The 14,180-nt window shown below is 54.4% G+C and overlaps 1 protein-coding gene across 1 annotated transcript in view; it reads left to right on the forward strand.

Moving 5' to 3' along the window:
• Positions 1-14,180, forward strand: part of LOC122379995 — a gene marked incomplete at its 5' end in the record, with an annotated part of 246,265 nt that overhangs the window by 84,597 nt on the left and 147,488 nt on the right. Inside the window, one exon of the mRNA XM_043362728.1 lies at positions 1,073-1,208. Within this exon, the coding sequence (XP_043218663.1) occupies positions 1,073-1,208 (136 nt within the window). The remainder of the gene's footprint in view (positions 1-1,072; positions 1,209-14,180) is intronic.

Consider the following 14,180-nt stretch of genomic DNA (forward strand, 5'->3'; position numbering starts at 1 on the left):
TAATCCCTGTTTCATCTTGATCTTGCTTTTATTTCCATTTGAACTCAGATCTTGAAACAATCATCTGAAGTGATATCAGATACTGGCTTCTGTTTCTCTTGAAAGCAAGTTAAAACAACAATGATAAACTAAGGCAGGAGATGTGAGTTGTGGCAGTAGATTTTTGATCCAACATATGTCAACCTTATATTGCTTGAGACCTCTGTGACAGACAAACAAATATTTATAGTTTTTTGATAGTTTGGATTCTTGGCTTGATTTAGCAGATCAGCTGTGAACCTTGACTTTGAAATCACATAAATGTCATGGTACCCGAACGAATCCTCGCATGACATTTCTTCGTAGCACAATTTTTCGTCCGCATTTCTTCGTCTACAAATCTTCGTCGGTGTATTTATTTGTCCCTCAATGCTTACTCTTGCATATATTTGCGTTGAAGAAGAAATGCGAGCCGATTTTCATATACCCTGGTGCGAGACAAAGTAATGCGATAGGTACGAATAAATGCCCTGACGAAGATTTGCAGACGAAGAATTGCGATACGAAGAAATGCCATAAGAAGAATTGTCCTGGAATCCTTTATTGGCCATCATATATTGACCTTGATAAGATAAACGCATCATTCGCGCAATATTTGTCGCACTTTGATACCAAACTATTGCTTCCAAATGCCGACGTAAAGAAAACCTTTATGTGACGTCATAGAAACAGCGGATTTCCCTAAAAGTAAACAAAAATAAAAGTCTTATATCTCGAAAACGGGTGAATATTTTCCGGTAAAATTTGGTAGATGTTCATTTTCGCTCTTTGTGATTCACGCTACATCACTTTTATGCCAATTCATTAACTTTTTTGAAGGTGGGAGGGTCCCTTTAAAGTGGATCAGTTTCACCCAGCATGTGAAACTGATTCACTTCAGTAGGCCATTTCTGCCCTCCGTCGGGACAGAGTTTGGGATGACTGGTTCGGATCTCTCCGACTGCTATTGCTATGAACTACTGACGGCTGCTGATGTCTCTGCGGCTCTGCTCTGGTCCACTGCTGTCACTATGGTCTGCTGTGTGTGTTTCAGGCCGGTGGAGGCGCCCTGCTTTGTGCGTGACCCGGTGTCCTCTCACGTGCTGGAGGGCGACTCGGTGACGGTGACCTGTGAGGTGGTCGGCGACCCGGCCCCGGAGGTCAGCTGGCACCGGCAGGAGCCCGCACAGGTCAGTCCCGCCCGAGCGAGCGGGTCAGTCCCGCCCGCACAGTTCAGTCCCGCCCGAGCGGGTCAGTCCCGACCGCACGGGTCAGTTCCGCCCGAGCGGGTCAGTCCCGCCCGAGCGGGTCACACCGGTCACCTGACAACAGGCCACACGGGTCACCCGACAGGGAGAGGGCTGGAGTCAACTGGTGTCCATAACTGCCCCACAGGTCTCCGCAGCGCCCCACAGTCCCCTGCAGTTCCGCACAGTCGACTGCAGCGCCCCACAGGTCAATGTAGCGCCCCTCAGGCCCCTGCAGCTGTTCAAGCTGTCGGCCAACTCCGCCGTGAGGTCGACCGGACGCTCTGCAGCCCACTCCGCCGTAAGGCCGAACGGGGGCTCTGCAGTCTGCAGCCCACTCCGTCGGTGTTTCGCCACGGTACCGATGCGGCCACGGAGCGCGCCAGCTCGGTTGGGGCGGCTGCCTCTCTCGTGCGACACGTGCCGCCCTAAGCTTCACCGCACGCCCCCTGACGCCCCGGGGCATCAGCGCATTCAGAGGGTTAAGGGTTCAGCCATCAGTTGAACGTTGAGGGTCACCTGTCGTCCTGTCGTCCAGACAGCTGACCGCTACATGTTTACTGGACAGCCGGAATAGTTCATCGCCATATGCAACTAATTAACCCGCGCACCGACGGGGGGGGGCGGATATCCGCCCCCCCTGAGGTTTTTCGCGGATAGCGGGAAAACCGCGGCGCGTAGCGCCGCGAAATTTGGTATGACTATTCTCTCATCAATTTTACACATGGTGTGCAAGTTTGAACCTCTTAACTTTTAAGGTCAGGTCACCAGGTCACTTTGAATGACCCAACCTCAAGTCACTTTTTTGCAACTTTGTCACCGTGCCAGAGCTACAGTAGATGTCGGAGGCCTTTGAAAGTCGCAGGATGTTATTAGGTCATTAGTAGCTACAATTTGTATATCTCGGAATTTTGATGTCGGTGACCTAAGGTCAGGTCAATTTCGCGACCTCCCCATTATAAGTCAATGGGGGAAAAATCAACTCCCTGTTTTTACCACTAAAACGGGTCGGAATGGCCCCATATACCATACATGACTTCACATGCGATCAACCTTCACTACCTTGAGGTCTGTTTTGCTGTTGGGCAGCTGTAAGGTCATGTGACGTCATCAAAGGTCACCAAAGGTTTTTTGCCAATAACTCCTTACAGGAACAAGATACAGCCGCGCGGATGGTCTCATTGTGTTCAGCTCGTCAAGACGCATCGAATGATATACATGACGACCTCGAGGTCACGTGACCTGAGGTCAACCTTTGACCTTGACCTTTCGAGGTCAACATATATATCATTCGATGCGGATTGACGAGAGGATCACGATGATGCCCTTAGTTTGTTCCTATCTTGACTACTTCGAAAGTTATTCGAGAAAAACCCTCTCCATATCTAGCGCCGCCATTTTGACTTTTTCGACCCCTGTGACGTCATCTTTGACCTGACCTGAAAATGACCTTAGTAAAAATTGTAGACCTTGTCCGTGCGTATCCGATGCCGTTTACCGCTTGTCGCTATCTTGCTTCGTTCTCGAGATCTCAGGGGGGGGGGCGGTCATCCGCCCCCCCCCCCGTCGGTACTAAGTTGGCGCAGACCCCCGTCGGTGCGCGGGTTAAACGCTGTCAGCAACACATTTACTGGCCTCGGCTTTGCAATTATTTGTTTACTGCAAGACTCTTTATTGCAAACATATGCATTGACATCCATTTTAGCCGTTTGATAAATCAGCTGTCGGTTGTATTTTGAATCTGCCCATAAACCTCCAGCCGGCAGATGAGATCTAATAGTCGACGCCTAAATAGCATCAGCGTCGGCCAGTGTTGGCTGGGTCCGACCTCTGGGCTGGGTCCGACCTCGGGGCTGGGTCCGACCTCGGGGCGGGGTCCGACCTCGGGGCTGGGTCCGACCTCGGGACTGGGTCCGACCTCGGGACTGGGTCCTGCAGCAGGGCACAGGATGCTGCCGAGCGTGTCCTGCCCTGAGCTGTGAGTAGGGTGCAGGGTAGGGGCGTCTGCCGAGCGGGCGCGTCCATGGATAGGATGGGATGTGGTCTGGGCGTCTGCCGAGGGGCCCAATGGGTAGGATGGGATGTGGGCGTCTGCCGAGCGGGCTATGCCCTGGATAGTATGGGATTTGGGCGTCTGCCGAGCGGGACCTTCTGGATAGGATGATGGCCGGATAGGGGCGTCTGTCGAGCGGGCCATGCCCTGGATAGAATGGACTATGGGCGTCTGCCAGGCGGCGTCACCCTAGCTCAACGGCGGCCGCTCCCCGGGGCGGCTGGGTGGGCCACTACAGGTCGTGACGTATGTACGGCAGTCGGCAGTGAGCCGTGAATAAGCACCGCAGTCGCATATATCACTGGCTCGATTATCTGCGCCCCGTCCCTCGTCAACAGCGAGTCTTAGGTGTAGCTCCCTGTTCAGCGTATGTAGGGAAATGTCTGCATCTGAGGACACCGCGTGCATTGTGCACTTTCCGTTCTACGTCTGTCATTGTTTGGACAGAGAAAAGTAGTGAAGCACCTTTACATTCGCATTTGTATAATATACCACATTCACTTTCAGTTCTAAAGCGCTACAATCCTTGTGGGCGTTTCTCTCACGTCACATTGGTTTAAAGTTTTACATGAGCGTCTAACGCGTCGTTGTCTCGCCAGCACGTTCCGTGCCCACGTGCCACGTGTGTCCTACGCCGCACGTTCGTGTCTCGCGTTGTCTCCGACGTTGGCCGCTGTCGCTGGCAAATGGCTCGGACAGGGGCCAGCTCATTGTCTTTGGACAGTCGTCAGGCTGAGCTATGCCAGCTATCACTTGGGCTGGAGCGGCTTTTTCAAGTCCGTGCGTGGGGCGGCGACCGGAGGGCGTTCGTTCGGGTGTTTCCGAGGGCTTTGTCCTGTTGCGGGGGTGATGGTGCACTGTTTGTCAGGGCTGGGTGCCGGAGGGGCGCCCGGGGCCGCTGCGAGCCAGTGCTCCGGGACAGGATCTGGGGTCGGCCCCGGGCCGATACTGAAGGACCTGGGGGTCCGTGGGCCGGCCCCGTCCCACTGAGGGCGGTACACCGTCTGTAAGCCAGGACGGCGGTCGGCAGACGCGCGCGGTACGGCCTCCGTGTGCAGCCTAACCGACCTGCTGTTTGCCGGTACATAGGAAAGTAAGTCGCCATGAAGCGCGCGTGCCCTGCACGACTGATGCGTGAAGACAATGAGACCCGTTACGATGAACCATGATATCTTCTTGGTTCTTACTAAATACTATATCCAGGTATCTGATGTATGCCAGTTGCTGCCATAAAACGCCTACAATGCGGGCATTTTCTCGAACTGAGGAACATTCAGGGACGCGGGGCATATATACCTTCATGCCTCACCTATATTTAGGCGATATGAATGTCTAAATAGCACCATATGAATATAAACGCCCATAAAAGTCGCCAATTACCTGCAATAAGACATCGTGTGACTCATTGCTTGATGCCTAATCACTTACTAAGCTTAAGTGCTCACATGCACGCGATTGAATTCCAGGATTGAAATAAACCTCACATTATGATTGACAGATGGCGGACGCTCATACATAAACACTTTGGAAAAATCGACGAGAAAATTGCGATCACTGGCGGCGAAGAAGCACTCGGTGCAAGAAGCCCAATGATTACTGAGCACGTGCCTGCAGGTGGATGTTATTATACATCCGATATTTATGTTAATGAGTCAGAGGGACGCTGAAGCCGCGAGGAGTCCAGCGATCTCTCACCAGAGGCCTGCCGGCTGTACCCACTCTCCGGCCTGCTGACCGGACCGCACCACTCCGGCCTCCTGGCCGTACCCACTATCTGGACCGTACCACTCTGATCTGCTGACCGTACTGTACCACTCTGGCCTCCTGAGCGTACCCACTATCCGGACTGTACCACTCCGGCCTGCCGGCCGTTCCCACTATCCGGACTGTACCACTCTGGCCTCCTGACCGTGACGTCCCGTGCCCACTAGTCCGTAGGAGCGTACCACTCCGGTCTACTGACCTTACTCTCGGATGTGGTGAAATTAGAATATACCTTTAACGCATTGAGAAGAGGTCTTTCAGCGCAGTCCTCTCTCACTACATGCGTGGTAGGTATTCTTATTTCGACCAAAAAAGAACAATAAGAATGAAAATAAATTAATAATATTAACCGATCTGATTTCTCGAGACGAATAGCCTCCTCCCAGACGGTGAGATGAGACATGTGTAGACGGACTTGTATCGGCAGTAACAGGGGGGGGGGGGGGGCGGCGTGCGCTGGCCATAGGCGTGAACCTGTGTTATAGCTGCCGAAGGAAGACCATATTAAATTGGGCACACAATTCAATGCGTCTTTTGGTGAAAGTGCTCCTGACTTACATTCTACACTTATAAGCACGTATAACGACTTTACAACAGTTTGTGATTGGTTTTACTGCAATTTACTAGTCATCGGTAAATTGTATTGTACGGTCTGGTGCGGACGCCTCCCAATACCGCCGCCTGGCCGCTCCCTGCGCCGCTGCGGCGGGTGTGAACACAATTCAGCCGCCGTGAGTGACGTGAAGCATTCATTAGACGCCAGTTTCGCCTCTAAAAAGCGTCCTGTGGTGATGAAATGGTCACGATGGAGCGCGCACCGGGTCACGGCCCCCTCGGCCATCCGAACCGGTAAAAACGCCAATAGCTGGCAGGTTTTTGACAATCGACGCCAGCGTTCACTGAGCGCAGTATAGAAAGATGCAGCTGAATGGCACTGCAATTTAACGCCCCTAACTAATCTGTTTGCTGCCACCCGGTGAAGGTTTTTTGCTGTGTGCCGTGGGAGGAGCGGCGCACGGCAGGGGAGGCGCTGCGGTCGCGGCTGACCTGTTACGGGCGGCGCTCTACCTTGGTCACTCCAAAAGTGACGCGGAAACACAGACAACTTATCAGCGTGTGGCCATCGTCTGAGAACTCGAACGTCACTGATGGAAGGCGATACATGTAAACAAAGCAAAAATGTTGGCTGAAAAATGGGATGATAACGAGATATGGACAGCCCTATGAGTTTTCTCTGAGCAGTGATTGAAGGCGCCCATCCTGAATGTAGAAAAAGACAAAATGTTCGAGTTGGGGACTTGACGGGTCTGCCCATGTTTGTACCTAATAGCTGAATGTTACAATTTGGGCGTTATTCCCTTCAAGGTAATTCAATGCATATCGTTCTACTTCTCTTTTTGATATTACAAAGCATTCCCAATATTGTTCTGTTTTCGAATTATACTAGATAATCCGGCCGTACCCTGGGGTAAAGTCAAACACCCGGACCCGGTTGGGTGGGGGGTGGGGGGCGTTTTCCCCTGTCTAACTCCGTACATAAGAAAACTACGAAAACAAAATGTTGTCAAACGAAAGGTCTCAACGAGCCGATTCTGAATTAGTGTCTACAATATTCGACATCAGGTCAATTCACAAGGTCAGAGGGCAAGATCAAAACCAGCTCACGTTTAATTATTTCAATATACGTGCTCCAGAGGATGGCAGGCCTCACGAAGTCGGTCATAATGACTGTTTGTAAACAAAAAGACTTCCGGAGACCGGAGGCTACTAACTGGCTTCAAGTCCGCGCTGAAACGACGCGCCTTCCTCGGCGCTCTATAGTGTGCAGCCCGGCACCTACCCACTGCCCAAATTATCACACGGTTCTCAGCTTGAGCTCAGTCCGAGGGATCGAGGAGGCGGGCCTCTGAGGTCACCAGCGCCGCCCGTTGGCGACTTTGTGACCCACTCCGCTGAAGGTGTACCGCCGCTGCTCTGCTGTGGTGACCCGCTCCACAGCGGTGACCTGCCCCGCTCTTGGTGTACCGCCGCCGCTCCACTGTGGTGGCCCGCTCCTCTGTGGGTGTGCCGCCGCTGCCGCCACAGCTGTGGCCCGCTCCACTGTGGTGGTTCGCTCCACTGTGGTGACCCGCTCCACTGTGGTGACCCGCCCCACAGCGGTGACCCGCCCCACAGTGGTGACCTGCCCCGCTCTTGGTGTACCGCCACTGCTCCAATGTGGTGACCCGCGCTCCTCTGTGGGTGTGCCGCCGCTGCCGCCACAGCGCGTCGGTCCTCCGGCAGCAAACGCTGACACCATCGCCGGGCGAGGTCCGGAGCGATGTCACCGTGCGTCATCGGTGGATGTGCGCCGCACACAGTCAATGGCAGTAGACGACGCCCTCTCACACGAGTCTCGCGTCCTCTGCCCACTCTGTCTCGTCCTCTCATCAGAGCAGAGTACAGACCTCAGAGTAGAATGTGTACACTTCGCACCCTTTTCTTGCTGATTCGTGTGAAGCGTTCTTAGCTTTCTTAGCTTACCTAAAACATGCACCTGCCTCCTACATTTACTAGAGGTGGATCCAGAGAGGGGAAGGGGTGAGGGGCTCCGGCACCCGTGCGAATTCCTGTGCTGGTGGACATCACACCGGCCTCGCACCCAGACCTCTGCCGGCGGCGTGCCCACTCACGTGTTTATCTGGCTGTATCGGGTGTCCATTCAACGGGAAGGCGGCATTGGAAGGAGGCTGCAGGTTCTATAGCGGCGGCGCCGGCGGCCTCTCAGTAGTAAGGGCTCGGAGATGTTCCAAAGGGGGCCGGCGCGACTGTGTCACGCACATCAGACGTGCCGCCGCTGCGGGCGCTCACACCCGTCCAACCCGTCGCCGGTCACCGCAGCGGACATATACATTCCCCCTCCCCCATACATACACAACGGCAGCAGTATTAGAGCGAACGTGGAGAAAGAAGCTTAACCCTCGCCCATGTAGGGGGGGTTGGTGCAACCCCCCCTGAGGTTTTTCGGAAATAGTGCAAAAACGGCGGCGCGCAGCGCCGCCAAATTTTGGGTACCTTATGGGGCAAACCTTGCGCATCTTTTGATAAAAAAAAATTGACCGGGTCATGTCAGGTCACGGAGTTATGACGTCACAAAGGGAACAGCCTCCGGCCGGATTTTCACAAACTGAGTGCCAACGCCCGAGGTTTCCTGCCGGTGGTACGGACATCGGTTGATGGATCGTGATGAAACTTCCCATGCATGTTGGGGCAAGTATTGGCTATCATATGGTATAAGAAACTTGACCGGGTCAGGTCAGGTCACGGAGCTATGACGTCACAAGAGGAACAGCGTCCGGTACTATTTTTGAAAAGCGCCCGAACCACTATTTTGCTAATTCTTGTCACCTCAATGGGAATATGCAGCAATATTAGCTTCTATAGGGAGCAAATGGACCTCCCAAATCCAAAAATACAATCAGATTTCAAAAATTTAAATTTTGATTTTTCGAATTTCTGCCGCCGACTGTGACCTTGCCGACTTCCGGCGCTCCCAACGCGCCATTTTTAGAGCTAGGGAAACGAAATACATTCCAAACGATAGATAATTGATCAAGGAACACGATAGTGAAGGTTTCAAGTCGATATCTCCCACCGTTTTGCCGCAATCGCCGCGGAAATTTGAAAAAAGTCTATTTTTCCGAAAATTTGACCTTTGACTGGTCAAAAGTAGGTCAAATAATGACCTAGGACCAAAAAATATACCACCAATCGCGAGATCTCGGCGAGAGTAATCCGTTGGTCTTTTCCGCTAAGCTCTACGACGCTCCGTTTTCAAACGCCAAGGGGGTTCGCACCAACCCCCCCCCCCCCCTGCATGGGCGAAGGTGGCAGATCGCCGTTTACGGGCGAGGGTTAAGTGGTCCGGGACAAGACAAGCAGTTACTGAATCACGCCGCATAAACAGAAGCTGGCGATGAGAAATTCGGGGTACGAATATTTGCTATACCGAATACTACTATGCCTTTTCGTTGCTTTGTTAGAACTCTTTAGCGTGTCGGCTCGAATCCTTACAGAGACATCATCAGTCTCGGCTGCAGCGCAGGTGCCCCGATTGTCTCTATGAGACGGAGACAGAATGGACAAATCACGCGGCATGACGCGTCTAACTGGCGGCCCGAGTGGCCGTTCTCGCCGCGGTGGCCGGGCGCCAGCGAGGTCTCACTATTCACATTCACGGCTGTGTCACCAGTAATTATCGGCGACCCATCTGTGGCGGCGGGTCCCCGGCGGCCGGCGCGGTCACGCAGGCCGCGCCGCTCGAGCCGCCACTACAGCTGCTAACGATGTGGCGCGCCGCTCCGTGGCGGAGCGCCGAATTGGTCACCATTGTTATCAGGCGGCGGGGATTTCTCCCCACGTGACCCGATTGAACAATGACGGGCCGCCAGCGGCCGGGCGTCGAGCCGCGGCCAGCCGTCACACTGGCATCGGCGCTCCTCTTGTGTGTGACGCGCGCCGCAATTACCGTCCGCAGATAATATTCATTACGACTTGCGATCAGAAGGTTTGATGTGCTGTTGACCTATCAGCAATTCGCGCTTAAAGATCGGCAATAACAGTCGAGCCGTTCAAACGTGCTTAAACATTAACAACTGTGTTTAATTTGCGTTAAAGGGCTCAAGATGACAAAAAAAAAACGGGAATAAGTAAAACCTAGCTAGGCGTTTCTTCGTCACCGGATGGTGCAATTCACCATTCACGTAGGTACGTACGCACATATAATGCGCAGATGAATAGGTAGAGAATGCGACGATATCTGCTGCCGGCGCTCTCTCCATCATCACCGATGGAAAGGGGTTCCGCGCCGAGCCATCAGAACTGCCGTCGGCTTATTATTCTTATTTCGCAGAAACTTACAAGGGGCATTTTTTCTCTTTACCGCATGGTGAAAGTACAAGTGACAAATGGATAGGTACGAGAATAATTTCATTCACTTGCTTGCATCATTGGAAAAGTGTGGACGGCCAATTTACCCCATCCGTCCAATTTAGCCCATTCTCCTCTACGTTCCTATACCTGCTGGATATTCTTATTTTTGTTTCGGAATGTGAAAAACCCGTTGCTCGTGATAAAATCACTGAAGTATACAAAAGTGGGCGCTTAATGTGCTGGTTTAATGTACAGCGGATCACTAAATATTCATGTATTTTTGTTTCATTCTTTATTTTAGACTCGTTCTGACTGGCTGCGCCTATTTCTCGGCGTTCATTTAGGCGGCGCCATGTTCGTTGGATGAGCGCGGCGTATCGGGGTCAGGGGCGGCGCGGCCGGACTTGTCTCACCTTTGGAGCGTCTCTCACACCCCGGTAACACCCGGATAGCGGGATTCCACACCCCGGTAACACCCGGATACCCAACTGCGGCACCCGGATGCCGGTATACCGCCGCGTCTGCGCGGTCGGCCGGCTGGCCTGACCTGACCTACCGGAACCCATATACCTGACCTACCGGAACCCACTGACCTGCCGGCCAGACCTGACCTGCCGGAGCCGACTGACCCGACCTGCCGGAGCCGGCTGACCCGACCTGCCGGAGCTGACTGACAGCACGCTCTGTGTCGGCCGCCTGCCGCCCAGAGCACACCTGGCAGTCCACACTCCACATCCTCAGTGGGTACCCACTCCGCCACAGAACATGAACAGTGACCACACCACCCCGCCATCCACAGATCGGTACGGGATGGGATCAGCGAGCGCGTGATGGCAAAGGGACGAGACAGGCACGGCTTCTGGGAGCTCGGCAGGGCTGCGGATGGCTCGGCGCAACTGCTGAGGGCTCGGCAGGGTAGCTGATGCGGACCGGATGCATCATTTCCGGCCGAGGATCGAGGCAGGCGGTGGTATTCAGAGTTCGGTGCGGGCCTGTTCCGGCCCGGACTAGCAGTAGTGCGGCGCTGTCTCCCGCGTCTCCCGTGTCTCCCCCTCTCCCTGGTCTCTCCTTCTCTCCCTGGTCTCTCGTCTCTCCCGAGTCTCCGTCTCTCCCGAGTCTCCCATGAGTCCTATCAGACGGCCGTATCGGTGCAGCCATGTATGGCCATAGCGAAGACAATGCCCGATGGGCCGAGCCAAGGACGGCTCACGGCGCTCCCCGGGCTCTGGAGCGCGGCTCCGCTGCCCTGGGGACGGCCGGTCCTCAGTCACAGAGATGGGTGCACTGGGTCTGCTTTTGACACGGCCCTCTGGTCGACAGACTGCTCCGGGACCAATTATCATGCCCGTGCCCCTCGGATACACATAAGCACACCGCAAAACACTGCTCATATGGCGCCGGGGCCCCATTCGTCTGCTGCAAAGCTAAACTAATCTGACCGGAAATAAAGCATCAACAGATGATGCGCTGGCGAAAAAATTACCGTTAACTACCAGAAGCGATCTCTCTATGGAGTCTGATCGTGGTTCGCCCGCGGCCCGGTTCAGACTGGTTCCTCTCGACTGGACAGGAGATGGATTGGCTCGCCGCGGGAGGATTGGTTCCCCACGGGACAGACTGCTGTTCTCCGCTGGTCAGAAGGGTCGCCGCCACGGCGCGGCTCCTGCTGGCCGTGTTCCACCGTGGGTCTGTCCAAGGGGCGGCTGGGAGATGGCAGAGCGCCGCGCCGGGAGTGGGCCGTGACCCGGCCGTGACCCCGCGCCGCGTCTGCCGCCGCCGCGCCGCGATCACACCAAACGCCGCCAATTGCGGCGCAGGCGCGGCGGGCGCCGGCGCCGGCCGGCCGGGAATTAGGTGGCTTATGATGCAACACGGGCGGACGGGTGAGCTGACCCGCCACCAGCCAGGATGGCTGTTCGGCAGCGGGTCATTACTCATTAGGTACAAGTGAACTAAGCTCTGCACGCCATTCGCTTGCATGCCGCCGCCGTATCATAACACAAACGCTTTGTTAACTGGATTTTATGTAACGTGGATAAGAAGTGTGAACTTTTGTCATTTTACCAACAGGATTATATAATACTGAACGAGGCCGGTGTAAATAAATTTTCAAGACCGAGGTCCTTACTGGATTTTTGAACGAGGCCGAAGGCCGAGTTCAAAAATCAGTAAGGACTGAGGTCTTGAAAATTTATCACCGGCCGAGTTTGGTATGTATTTTACTGTATGCCAACGATAAATTTATTTTCTGGACCGAAGCTCTTAGCCGACTTAGGAACGAGACCATCCCAAAATGTTGGCTTAAGTGCATTCTGGTAATGCATTTTTGACCGTGGTCAATTTGCTTACACCAGTTATTACCACACCCCTCTGGCTAATGTATTTGAATAGGCCAGGCATACAGTAAACGTGCAGATCCCACAGAGCACTTACGCATTATGTGAGTAACTCTCCCTACATACGCAATACGCATACCTGTGTCAGAGTTGCGGTGATATGTTGGTGGGTGGAGTCGATGTCACCGTTTCCGAAGGTGGAGCCGAGAGCTCGGTTAAATGGGTTGCGCCAGGGCTCTGCGCCACCCACAAACCTCGGTAGGATATCTGAGACTGGACGGGGTATGTATGAAGAGCTCGGTGGGATTTGTGGTATTCTGGGATTTTTGGAACTCGGTGGGCTGTGTGGGACTCTGATGCTGGGATAGGTAGGGAGTACCGGGTGGGCTGTGTGGGACTCGTTGTGGGACCGTGTAGGACTCGGTGGGATATGTGGGACTCGGTGGGATATTTGGGACTCGGTGGGATATGTGGGACTCGGTGGGATGTGTGGGACTCGGTGTGGGACCGTGTGGGTGCCGATGTGGGACCGTGTAGGACTCGGCGGGATATGTGGGACCCGGTGTGGGACCGTGTGGGACTCGCTGTGGGCTGTGTGAAACTCTGTGTGACCGCGCGGTGCCTCGTTGACCCGCGGTGAAAGATGGCCGCGCCGCGGTGTCGCAGACTCGCCCTGCAGGGTGCCATTATGTCAGATTGTTTCCCATTACGGCAGTGCGGCTGGAGCAGCTGAGGTTCTCCGTCTGCGATTAACGCCTCGTAGTAATCACAGCTTGATTCCAGTGCACTCCGTGCAGAATGGGCTCTCCGCCGTCAACTATGTGAAAAGGTGCTGGTCGACCGTTTTTCATGGATGAATCAAGAGTAAATTGGTCAAGATGATAGGTTATTTCTTATAATGTATATTAATAGTATGATCCGATGGGTAGATGTCATGTATGATGTGACGTGCTCTGTCGATTTCACATGTGAAAAAACATTATTTAATTGCTATTTGTATCTTTGTTTACCAATAAGACTGTCACTACAAGCAAAATGCGTATTTGGCTACCTAGCAAAACAATAACTGGCCCCAAGACGTGCTTTTCGGGTGGTACACTTCTTTTTTATGCTTATCCATTTTTTTCTCTACACGGCTTACCTACTTATTTCGGAAGGCGTCCTGTGAGTTATGTATGCCCATCAGCTGGCTCATTGAGCGACGAAGTCCTGGTCTCAGTAGTGTAGATGATAAGGGTTCCACGTTACGGTAGTTACTGCAGTCTGCGTCCTCCGAACGTGTCGTCACGGCCGACCTACCAACAAGCAGCAGGCCTCCCTGTGTGTTGTCGAGGCAGCGCTCCTGACCGTAGCCCCCAGCCCCGCTCCGTGCTGTCGAGGCAGCGCTCCTGACAGCAGTCCTGCTCCGTGCTGTCGAGGCAGCACTCCTGACAGCAGCCCTGCTCCTCGCTGTCGAGGCAGCGCTCCTGACAGCAGCCCTGCTCCTTGCTGTCGAGGCAGCGCTCCTGACAGCAGCCCTGCTCCTCGCTGTCGAGGCAGCGCTCCTGACAGCTCGGGGACACGGCGCCCGGCCTCCCGACCCTCCCAGTCAGAGCCATCGATCCAATCACCGGCTGCTTGTTGGCCGATGCCGTCTCCTCCAACAGTGGGTGTTTACCACAACTTTGCGTAACAGTGGCGTCTCGGCGCGGCGCGGGCTGGAGGCTGCCAGAGCCGACCGGGCGGCAGGCGGCCACAATGGGGCGACGGCCGGCCCGCAGCGGCGGCGATGACACGCGCGCGGCGCCCCATTCAGCCGCTCCGGGCGGCGTCACGGAGCCGTCACACTCGGCGTCACGGAGCCGTCACACT

Source organism: Amphibalanus amphitrite, unplaced genomic scaffold, assembly GCF_019059575.1.
Source record: "Amphibalanus amphitrite isolate SeventyFive unplaced genomic scaffold, NRLGWU_Aamphi_draft 000088F_arrow, whole genome shotgun sequence".
Classification (NCBI taxonomy): Eukaryota; Metazoa; Arthropoda; class Thecostraca; order Balanomorpha; family Balanidae; genus Amphibalanus; species Amphibalanus amphitrite.